The sequence below is a fragment of the Cebus imitator genome, unplaced genomic scaffold (assembly GCF_001604975.1).
Source record: "Cebus imitator isolate Cc_AM_T3 unplaced genomic scaffold, Cebus_imitator-1.0 Scaffold660, whole genome shotgun sequence".
NCBI lineage: Eukaryota > Metazoa > Chordata > Mammalia > Primates > Cebidae > Cebus > Cebus imitator.
In genome coordinates this window covers 501,990-513,936 of record NW_016107975.1, presented here as the reverse complement: position 1 = coordinate 513,936, position 11,947 = coordinate 501,990, and the positions used below count along the sequence as shown (strand labels likewise).

At 42.5% G+C, this 11,947-nt stretch overlaps 1 protein-coding gene across 5 annotated transcripts in view; it reads right to left on the bottom strand.

The window, feature by feature from the left end:
* Nucleotides 1–11,708, bottom strand: part of STYK1 (serine/threonine/tyrosine kinase 1) — a 46,218-nt gene extending 34,510 nt beyond the window's left edge. For 2 of the 5 annotated variants that reach the window (XM_037734779.1, XM_037734780.1), the window contains exon 1: nt 11,214–11,708. Coding sequence is in view for 2 of the 5 variants with exons in the window: in XM_037734781.1 (XP_037590709.1) it covers nt 11,095–11,150 (56 nt within the window). In the remaining 3 variants the exon portion in view is untranslated. Of the gene's footprint in view, nt 1–11,094; nt 11,155–11,213 lie in introns of those variants that run through there. The other 3 variants (XM_037734781.1, XM_037734778.1, XM_017518178.2) reach the window with 3 other exon arrangements.
* Nucleotides 11,709–11,947: the final 239 nt, after the last annotated feature.

Here is an 11,947-nt window from a genome sequence, read left to right as displayed (position 1 = left end):
AAAAAAAAAAAAAGAAGCTAATTATACAGACATCAGTGTAGAGTGGATAGAGTCCTCTCTCAGTTCTCAGTCCAGGGGACCTGAAATCTGTTTTAAGCTCTGGTACTCTCTTTGTGAGCAAATAACAAGGCACCTACCTCAGGAGTCCTTAGTTGTTTTATTATTTTTTTTAATAATATTAATTTAATATTATTTTTATTTTTATTTTTCTCTATCCATATCATCTCTTCCTCCTCTGGCACAAAACCCACTCTTTCCACACATCAGCATGGAGCAGAGTCCAGCCGATAAATCACGTGAAGTAATCTGCTTTGGAATCCACCCTGCCCTGCTCTTCCTTAACTGACATTTGCGTTTAACACAAACTTCCTTGATATTGGTTTTGATTCCCGCTATTGCCTAGTACAGTTTATTGCAGACGGTTATAACAGCAAACATTTATATAGTGGTAGTGTTAGGTACTCTTCCAAGCACTTCACAAATATTTGGTCATTCAATTCTAATTTAATTTAATAATTTAATTCAAATATTGAGTCTAATTAATTGCTCTGGATCACACAGCTAGTAAGCAGTGAAGTTGGGTTCCAACCCAGATCATTCAGCTTTAGAGTCCATGTTCTTAAAATCTGTCCTATGCTGTTTGTCCAGTAGATTCTCAAAAAGCATTATTTTTTTTTACAAAATTAGAATTATCTTTAATATTACTTGTGTTTTTTAAATTGAGATATAATTCATAGACCATAAAATTTCCCTTTTTAAAGTGTACAACTAAGTGGTTTTACTATAGTCACAAAGGTATGCAACTATCACCACTATCTTATTTTAGAATACTTTCATTACCCCAGAAAGAAATTCCTACCCAATAGCAGTCATTCCGTACTGCTCCCTTCCCCAGCCCCTGGCAATCATGAATTATCTTCTGTCTTTATGGATTTGCCTATTCAGGGCATTTCATATAAATTGACTCGTACAGTGTGTGGACTTTTGTATCTGCCTGGCTTCTTTCACTTGCAAATGTGTTCAAGGATGATCCATATTGTAGCATGAATGAGTACTTCATTCCTTTTGAGGCTAAATAATACTGCATTGTATGGATATACAGAGAGATTTTGTTTAGCCATTTATCAGTGGGTGGGCATTTGAATAGTTTTCACTTTTTCACATTTATAAAAAATGCTGCTGTGAACATTCACATACAAGTTTTTGTGTGGACATGTTTACATTTTTATTTGTATATAGGTAGGAGTGAAATTGCTGATATAGTAACTCTATGTTTAAATTTTGAGCAACTAACCACTATTTTTTAAAGTGACTGCATCACTTTATATTCCCACCAGTAATTTATAAGGAGTCCAGTATCTCCACATCCTTGACAAACACTTCTTGCTTTTTCTCTTTTTTATGGTAGCCCAACTAGTTGGTGTGAAATGATATCTCATTGTGCTTTTGATTTTCATTTCCCTGATGATAAATAATGCTGATCATCTTTTCATGTGTTTATTGGTCATTTGTATATCTTCTTTAAATAAATGTACATTCAAATCCTTTACCAATTTTTTTGATTGGACAATTTGTCTTTGCTTTTTTTTTTTTCTTTGAGATGGAGGCTCGCTCTGTAGCCCAGGCTGGAGTGCAGTGGCGCAATCTTGACTCACTGCAACCTCCGCCTCCCGGGTCCCGGTTCAAGCAATTCTGCTACTTCAGCCTCCCAAGTAGCTGGGATTACAGGCACGAGCCACCACACTCAGCTAATTTTTGTATTTTTTAGTAGAGATGGGGTTTCACCATGTTGGCCAGTCTGGTCTTGAATTCCTGACCTTGTGATCCACCCGCCTCAGCTTCCCAAAGTGCTAGGATTCCAGGCGTGAGCCACTGCGCCCGGCTGGACAATTTGTCTTTTTATTGTTGAATTGTAAGTACCCAGCATATAGTTCAGAAACTAAATCCTTATTAGATATATCATATGCAATATTTTATTCCATTCTGTATGTTGTCTTCACGTTTGATAATGTCCTTTGAAGCATAATAGTTTCTAATTCTGACAACTTTGTGTTTGATTGCCAGTGCTTTTGATGTGTGTCTAAGAAACCATTGCCTAACCAATACCAGAAAGATTTACACCTATGTTTTTTTCTAAGAATTTGTTCAATTTAGTTCTTATATTCACGCCTTTGGTTCATTTTGAATTAGTAAAGGTCCAACTTCATTCATTTGCATGTGAATATCCAATTGTCCCAGCACAATCTGTTAAAAACACTCTTTTTCTGCTCTTTATTATTATTAAGGATAGTCTTTTTCAGCCTTATTTTTATTACTATTAGAGATAATGTCTCACTTTGTCACCAGGCTGGAGTGCAATGGTGCGATCAGAACTCATTGCAGACTTAAACGCTGGTCTCAAGGGATCTCCCTGTCTCAGCCCCCCAAGTATCCGGGATTACAGGTGAGTGCCAAAGCATGCAGCCCACACAGTTTTGATTACTGCAGATTTCCAATAAGTTTTAAAATCATTAAGTGTGATACCTCCAACTTTGTCTTTTTCAAGACTGTTTTGGCTATTCTGAGTCCCTTGTGTTCTCATGTAAATTTTAGAATCACTTTGACCATTTGGGAATTAAAAAAACAGCTGGGATTTTGATAGCTATTATGTTGAATACATAGATCAGTTTGGGGAGTACGACTATTTTAACAGTATTAAGTTGTCCCATTAAAGAAACAGTATGTCTTTCCATTCATTTAGGTCTTCTTTAGCTTCTTTCAAGGATATTTGGGATATTGTGTAGTTTTTGGTGTACAAGTAACATTTGTTGATAATAACATTTAGAGTCTCATGGCCTCTAAAGGTTAAACCAGAATTTGCGTGTGATTTAGTGAGACCATAGAATGTTCTGTCTCTGAAAGAATCAGGTTGGGCAACAAAGGCCTCTCAGAGACTGGCCGGAAATGCATTGTATGTGAAGTACCATGGTGTAAGGCCACTACTGATCCTTCTCATACTTGGATAAGTAGACAGAACATAGGGCACTGCATTCTGTAGCTGTCTTGGTGTCAGAACTCAGCTCATTTTCCCCTGAAAGCCCTGAGATGATCTAAATTTCCCAGGTTGTCATGAATTGCAGGGACAAGAAACTGTGTCCAAAGAATCCACATCCCTAACTTCCTACTAACATAAATACTTCTGTTTATCCATCCTCCTACAGAGACCACTGCTCCCTAGGCACCCAAAATATGTCTGATTGAGGTTTAAATAAAAGCCCACAAAGATGCAGCCCCCAGTATCACCCCTAAACCCTAAATTCAGGTGTAAAGATGCTAGCACATCTAGCATAGAACAGAGAGCTGTATGCCAGGGTTCAATGAACTTCTTTCTGTGAGCAATCTATCTCACACACTATCTGAATATCTATAAACCCACAACCTGTCACTAGTTAGGCCTTAATGATACTATCAAATCTTTATTGTCCATCTGTTCATAGATATCCTAAGGTCACACTTTTATGACCTTAGTTCAAGTAAGCCTGCCTCTACTTCCTAGTAAATGTTAACTCAGCAAATTAAAAATAATTTGTTTTAATATTAGCCCCCAAAAAGCAGACTTAGAAAAACGATTCTGGTGTGGGAGGGGAGACTATAATTGTAGTTATAAATCACATTTGGTTTACCTACACTTCTTTTTTTCTAATGCTGCAAAACTGGAATATTTTTCAAAATTATCTCCATTTTTATAATAGAAAACCATTTCACAGGCCGGGCGCAGTGGCTCACGCCTGTAATCCCAGCACTTTGGGAGGCCAAGGCGGGTGGATCACGAGGTCAAGAGATCGAGACTATCCTGGTCAACATGGTGAAACCCCGTCTCTACTAAAACTACAAAAATTAGCTGGGCATGGTGGCGCATGCCTGTAGTCCCAGCTACTCGGGAGGCTGAGGCAGGAGAATTGCCTGAACCCAGGAGGCGGAGGTTGCGGTGAGCCGAGATCGCGCCATTGCACTCCAGCCTGGGTAACAAGAGTGAAACTCCGTCTCAAAAAAAAAAAAAAAAAAAAAAAAAAAAAAAAAAAAAAAAAAAAAAAAAAAAAAAAAAAAAAAAAAAAAAGAAAACCATTTCACAATAATTCCTAGCTATTTTACCCACTTCATATTGCATGTGGAAACTAAAGTATAAGTGAAAAGGTGACTTGCTTAAGTCAGAAAATGAATCAGAGATCCAATCAGATTTAGGAACTTCCAGTCATGAATCCATTATTGAGCTGTCCCTAAATACGAAACATGGATGAGGAAAAGAGAGACAGAGAGTGAAATCAAGGTCGCTTGGGATTGCAGGAGCTGCTTGGGCTTCAAGAAAGGATGCAAACACAGCAGGTTCAACTCTCAGTGTCAGAAAGCCATGCCTTTCACACATTGCAAATGAGGTAACCACACCATACCTTCTGTACCACTATAATCACACCTCCCTGCTACAGAAACAAAAAACGTCATAACAGCAATCCAGTTGTCTATTTCATGATCTCTTTGACAAACACACGATAAAATGCAGCACGTGCTTCACGAATGCCCTAAAAGGCCCTATGTGTACAATAAGAAGGGTCCTTTGAAAGCAATGACAAAAACCTAATTCCAAATTTACTGGTAGGGGAACTAAGGCTCAGAGTTCAGATACCTCCCAACAGTTAATTAGCACCTAAGCATTGTGTGTTGAATCTCCATCTGGTGCTCTTCCCACTACAATATCCTACCCTTCATAAGGCTGACTGGACATTTCATCGATGGGACTTTAAGAATATTCTAATTAACACTCTACTCCTTTTTTCTTCCTCAGCCAGAACGCACTCTGACTTACACAAAGATATCATCTTCAAGGAAAGTTAAAGGAGTCAGGCCTTGAGCCCTGTGAGGAAAGACCACAGAAATAGGAGTCCGGGAAGCCATGCGGTTTCATATCAGATGGGCTGGATTTGTGGAATCTGAGGATCTGAGAATCAGTCTTACAGAATAAATCTGACCACAGGGAGGTCAGAATCAATTTTCAGCATCCTCTCTGCCTCTCTCCTCCTTCCTTGGACCATAACCCAAATCTGTTAATTCTGTGACTCAAACAGTCCTTTCTTGCTGTTATAGCTTCTAACTGGCCAGAAGTGGTACTAAACTTCGGCCCAGACTGAAGAGATGGCAAAGAGTATGTAGGTGAGGGTCAACAGGAGAGTCACCTGTCTGGGTGAAGCCAGCTGGATCTAACTTATCAGGGATTTTGGAGAAGTTGATTCTAAGCCTTTTTCACTGACACAAACCAAGGGTGACTTGACATACAATTGGTCCTGATAGCTGACTACTGTTAGAAAAAAAAAAGTAGTTGAGGTCAACTTCTCTAAACCCCGAATTAGCATCTTTGGCAAATATTTTTCACCACTTATTTGGTAGCATAATATGGATATAACATAATCCTGTCTCCTAAAGTTGTCCACCACAAATCCTGCATTTATCTCCTGCAACACACTACATCTGGATAAATCATTCAATGTCTGAGTGTACAACTAAAACCAATCATTTCAAGGCTTTTTCCAGAAAGGCACCTGACTTCAAGTGTGGATATTACATGTTGATATGGTTTGGCTCTGTGTCCCAACCCTGATCTCATCTCAAATTGTAATCTCCATAACCCCCATGTGTCAAGGGAGGGACCCAGTGAGAGGTGATTAGATCATGGGGGTGGTTTCCCCCAGGCTGTTCTCATGACAGTAAGTTCTTATGAGATCCGATGATTTTATAAGGGGCTCTTCCCTCTTTGCTTCCTTCACATGCTTTCTCTCACCTGCTGCCATGTAAGACCTGCCTGCTTCTCCTTCCACCCTGGTTACAAGTTTCCTGAGGCCTCCCCAGCCATGAGGAACTATGAGTCAATTAAACCTCTTTTCTTTATAAATTACCCAGTCTTGGACAGTTCTTTACAGCAGTGTGAGGAAGGGCTAATAGACATGTGTATAACCACATTGTATAGTTTAAAACACGTTTTCTTTCCCTTAAACCTTTAGCATCTACTACTGTGTCCTTATTAGAATTCTAACTTAGACTAGAATTATATACATATAATAATTTTAATTTAGATCCATATTCTAAAAATACCATGTTTCCATATATTCTGTTACCTAACAGTTGAGGTGGAAGGATTACTTGAGCCTGAGAGGCGAAGAATGCAGTGAGCTGTGATCATGCCACTGCACTCCAGCCTGGACAACAGAGTGAGACTCCATCTCAAAAAACAAAACAAAACGAAACAAATTAACTGTTGATATTCCTTGTTGTCACTATGCCATGAAGGGTTTTTATGAATGAGAAGTATGAGAAAATTGATTGAGATGGCTTTCGGGGAGCACATAAGGCCCAGAAGCTTGGATACGACTTAGACTGCTGGGGGCTGAAGAAAGAGTGAGCATCAGGAAACGTTTCTGTTTCCTGAAGACTCACCCTTAGGAGGTAGTATTCACAATACGATAGGGCTGAATTCTAACTGCCCCATTCAGCAGAAGGTGTAGGGAGGAAAAGCTAGGGAAGAAGGCCACCTGGGCTGACGAGGTGAGAACAACTGTAGGAAATGAGGTTTTAAGGCAATGAATGGATAGAAACCCCTTTCATCCCAGTTAGCCTTTTCATATCCAGAGGTGACTGTCTCCCTTAAACTCCAAACTATCTTATTATTATTCTGGTTAGAAATCTCAAAAATATTCTGAGAAGTTAAAAAATAAGACTTTTTTTTTTTTCTTTTTTTGGGACAGAGTTTCGCTCTTGTTACCCAGGCTGGAGTGCAATGGCGCGATCTCAGCTCACCGCAACCTCCGCCTCCTGGGTTCAAGCAATTCTCCTGCCTCAGCCTCCTGAGTAACTGGGATTACAGGCACGCGCCACCATGCCCAGCTAATGTTTTGTATTTTTAGTAGAGACGGGGTTTCACCATGTTGACCAGGATGGTCTCGATCTCTTGACCTCGAGATCCGCCTGCCTCGGCCTCCCAAAGTGCTGGGATTACAGGCTTGAGCCACCGCGCCCGGCCAAGACTTTTCTTTTTTCAAACCTGGAAGAATCTCCAGCGATTTTCTAGTCAACCTCTACCCTTCATTTTCGAAAGGAATAAAAATCATAATAAAACAACTAAGGACCCCTGAGGTAGGTGCCTTGTTATTTGCTCACAAAGAGAGTACCAGAGAACTCTGGTACGTAAAACAGATTTCAGGTCCCCTGGACTGAGAACTGAGAGAGGACTCGATCCACTCAACACTGATGTCTGTATAATTAGCTTCTTTTTTTTTTTTTTTCCTTGAGATGGAGTTTCACTCTTGTCATCCAGGGTGGAGTGCAGTGGCATGATCTCAGCTGACTGCAACCTCTGCCACCTGGGTTCAAGCGAATCTCCTGCCTCAGCCCCCCGAGTAGCTGGGATTACAGGCATCTGCCACCATGCCCAGCTAATTTTTTTATTTTGTGTATATTTAGTAGAGACAGGGTTTCACCATGTTGGCAAAGCTGGTCTTGAACTCCTGACCTCAGGCGATCCGCCCGCCTTGGCCTCCCAGAGTGCTGGGATTACAGGCATGAGCCCCTGCTCCTGACTGTAATTGCTTCTTTAGCTTTGTGCATATTCATTCCCTTCTACTTTCATTTTCTCCAGTTAGAAACCATGCCAAGTCATGATATGCTAATACCCAACCTACTTATTCAGTACTTAACCAGTTTGCCTGTGAGTATCTGTTTCTTCCCAACAAGACCGCAATTTCCTTGAGGGCACAGTCAGCTTCTGTAGGTCCCTCATAAGCATGGCACAGAACAGTAGCCACGTCTAAATTCAGAAAGCATGTTGGGGAACTAGAGACTGGGCTGGCGGGGAGTGCAAAAATGAAGTGGCAAAGTAAGAAGAAAAAACATGAAACGTTCATGAGAATAAAAATTTAGGGACCAGCTATTTTGTTCATTGCTGTAGCCCTAGCACCAAGAGCAGTGTCTGGCATATATTAGAATTCACGTGTTTGTTGAAAAAATAAGTAGCTAAATTCACCTATGAAAATAGCATTGGATCTGTAAAAAGCTTTATAGAAAAATAATCTATAGAAACTAATTGAGCATAAAGGATTAAACTATAATACTAAAAGTACAAAAGAGAATGGGGAGTAGTTTCTAACAGTGTTATATAGGAAGTACTCAGTTAATTAGCTTAATTTAGCCATTCCACAATGTATACATATTTCAAAACAATATGTATATGAAATATATATATAATTTTTAAGTTTTTAAAATTAAATGTAAATTTTAAATATATGTAGAATAAGAATAAAGAATACCCAGTTGGGAAATTTCAGGTATGGTAGGCAGAATAATGGCTTCCCAAAGATGTCCATGTCCTAATCTCCAGAACCTATGAATATGTTGATTTTCAATAATGTTGAAATAACAAAGGGGAATTACGGTTAGAGATGAAACGAATTAACTGACCTTAAAATAGATTACTCTGGATTACTCAGTGAGTCCAGTACAATTACAAGAATCCTTACATGTGGGAAAGGCAAAAGTGTGAGTGTCAGCATGAGAAGACATAAAAAGCACTCGACCAGCCATTGCTGGCTTTGAAGATGGAGGAAGGGGCCATGAGCCAAGGATTGTAGCAGCCTCTAGAGACTGGAGGAGGCAAGGAAACTGATTCTCCCTTAGAGCCTCCAAAATGAACCATCCATCTGGAGACCTGCCCATCCAGTTTTACTTTTGCCCTCTGGAACTGTAAGACAAAATTTTATGTTGTTTTAAGCCACCACCTTTGTGGTAATTTGTTACAGTGGCAACAGGAAATGTATACATTCAGGTTAAGAGAAAACAGAACTGCGGATACGTAACTCCTGGCAGAACTTCACAGCACATGTTTGTTGGGACTGGTTGTAAGGGCTTGGGAAAGGTGGGAAATAGTTTCTGCCTGAGACAATTGAAATAGATGCAATGCTCAACTAACTTGTGCATAATTAAAGCCATTAGTTGTTAATAGGTTGAACTGTACGCTCCTTCAAAATTAATATGTTGACATTCTAACCCAGTAACTCATAATGTGACTTTATTTGGAGATGATAGTGCAGAGATAGTAAACTACTGTATGATCCAGCAATCCCATTATTGGGTATATATCCAAAGAAAATGAAATCAGTATGAGGTAATTAGGATGGATCCTAATCCAATAAGACTAGTGTCCTTATAAAAAGGGGAAATTCAGAGACAGATACCCACAGGAAGAACACTACGTAACACATGAAGACAGCCATCTACAAGCCAAAGAAAGATGCCTGGAATAGATGCTGCCCTCATGGCCCTTAGCAGGAATCAATGCTGCCAACAGCTTAGTTTTGGACAGCTGGCCTCCTGAACAGACAATCATTTCGTTGTTTAAGCCAGAGGTCACCAACAACCAGGGTGCCGACACTGGGGCACACAGCAGGAAGTGAGCAGCGGGTGAGCCAGCAAAGCTTTATCTGTATTTACAGCCACTCCCCATCACTGTCGTTGCCTCCTGAGCTCCTCCTCCTATCAGATAAGCCACGGCATTAGATTTTCTTTCTTTCTCTCTCTTCATTTCTCTTTCTGTTGTATTTTTGGTAGAGACGGGCTTTGCCAAGTTGCCTAGACTGGTCACAAACTCAGCTCGGGGCGATCCACCCACCACGTCCTCCCAAAGTGTTGGGATCACAGGCGTGAGCCACCTTGCCTGCAGGCATTAGATTCTCACAGGAGCGTGAACCCTATTGTGAACTTTGAATGTGAGGGATATAGGTTGGGAACTCCTTATGAGAATCTAATGCCTGATGATGTGAGACCAAGAGTTTCATCCTGAAATCATCTCCTCCCCCCGCCCCCAAGCTCATCTACATCCGTGAAAAAATTGTCTTCCACAAAATCAGTCCCTGTGCCTGGTGCCAAAAAGGTTGGGACCTCTGGTTGAAGCCAACCAGTTTGTGGTACTTCGTCACAGCAGCCCTAGCAAACTCACACAGTAAAGGAGGCACTGAAAGAAAAAGTATATGATTTTCATTGAAGCAAATACTTCATGATGTGTCACTGAAAGACCTAGCTGCCCCCTAGCTAGCAGTCAGTGGAGATTGTGGTGTACTGAGGGGGGATAACCAGGTGGACAGCACAGAGTTCTGTTCGCAGGTGTATTTCAGTTGAGCTGTGCTGCACATTACGGTAACTAACTCCTTTACTGACACAACTACTTCTCACTCAGTAGGAAGGAAGTGTGGTCGCATAGGTGTAAGAAACTCCAGTGTGGAGAGGGCTCATTACAGAAGGAAGCAACAATCCCAGAAATGAAAGAAAGCTAGGAGACAAAGGGGGGTGAGGGGTTGACAGAGAAAAATGAAAGAGGAAAAAAAAGACATTAAAAAGAAAACAGAGGCCAACATGGTGAAACCCATCTCTACTAAAACTACAAAAAAAAAAAAAAAAAAAAAAATTAGCTGGGCTTGGTGGCGGGTGCCTGTAGTCCCAGCTACTCGGGAGGCTGAGGCAGGAGAATCACTTGAACCTGGGAGGCGGAGGTTGCAGTGGGCCGAGATCGCGCCATTGCACTCCAGCCTGGGAGACAGAGCGAGACTCCTTTCCCACCCCCGGCCCAAAAGAAAGCAAACAGTGATTCAGTCAACAAGGGATAGCACAGCACACGGTACAGTTTTTAAGCATGGTTATTGACATCGCATTTAAATATCGCAACGACCCTGGAAAGTAATTACCGTATTTATGCTTCGCAGATGAGGGAGCCGAAGTTGAAAGCAGTGAGCCCACGGTCTGAACGGCTATGCAGTCCTCTGACCAGTAATTTTAGTAACCTCATTCTTTCTCTCTCCCCCTCTCCTGCTGGCCCCCTCTCCAGGAATGAACAGAGGTCCCCCATTCCTGGGCTTTCTCATGTTTCTCTCTGCACCAAATCTGCTGAGGCAGGTATAGTCCCTCACCATAGAAACACAGAAGCCAAATATGCTTGTTCCGAAGAAACACAGGTCAACTCGCCTGGCGATTTCTTGTTCACATAAATACAAATAGATCTTAACCGTTCCGCTCCCAGCCTCTCACCTTTTCCTCCTTCCCCAACTGCAAGGTCCGTGCGTCCCCAGCTGCCTCCCTGCCATTCCCCTCCCACCCTCTCCACTGCCCCCCCACGCCGCGCCCGGCCCCCGCGCCCCGTCCACTACCGTGTTCCTCCTCGGGTCACTCCGGCTTCAGATGGCACCGGCCCAGGCGGAGGGGAAATAGACTGGGTTGGGTAGGGCAAGGCGTGCCAGCCTCACGGAAACGCTCCCAGTCCCTCCTTCCCACTGCGGGGCGTGGCTGCCGGCAGAGGATGGAGTTCGGGCGGGCTCCAGCGAAGGGAAGCCTGCGGGCTCCGAGGTTTCCGGGACTCGCCACACGCCAGCCACGGGAAGCCTCTGCTGAAACTGTAAAGGCTGGGCTTGTTGCTGATCCGCACTCATTTCTTACTCCAGTGATCGCTAGATGGTCAGGTGTCACGGAGACTCCCGCCCAGGTGAAAACGGAGTCACGTCACAGGGCAACAGCGCCACCCCACGGCCGGCCCCATAGCAGCGGCCTCCATTGGCGCCTAAAACGGTCAGGATTCACATTCAGGTGGATTATTCCGCGCCAGGAGCATTCTCCACCTGAATGCTGCCGCGGTGATACAAGACAGTACTGAGGGGCCGGGCGTGGTGGCTCACGCCTGTAATCCCAGCATTTTGGAAGGCCGAGGTGAGTGGATCACCTGAGGTCAGCAGTTCGAGACCAGCCTGTCCAACATAGTCCTCTCTGTACTAAAAATACAAAAATTAGCCGGACGTGGTGATGGGCACCTGTAGTCCCAGATACTCAGGAGGCTGAAGCAGGAGAATCGTTTGAACTCGGGAGGCGGAGGTTGCAGTGAGCCGAAATT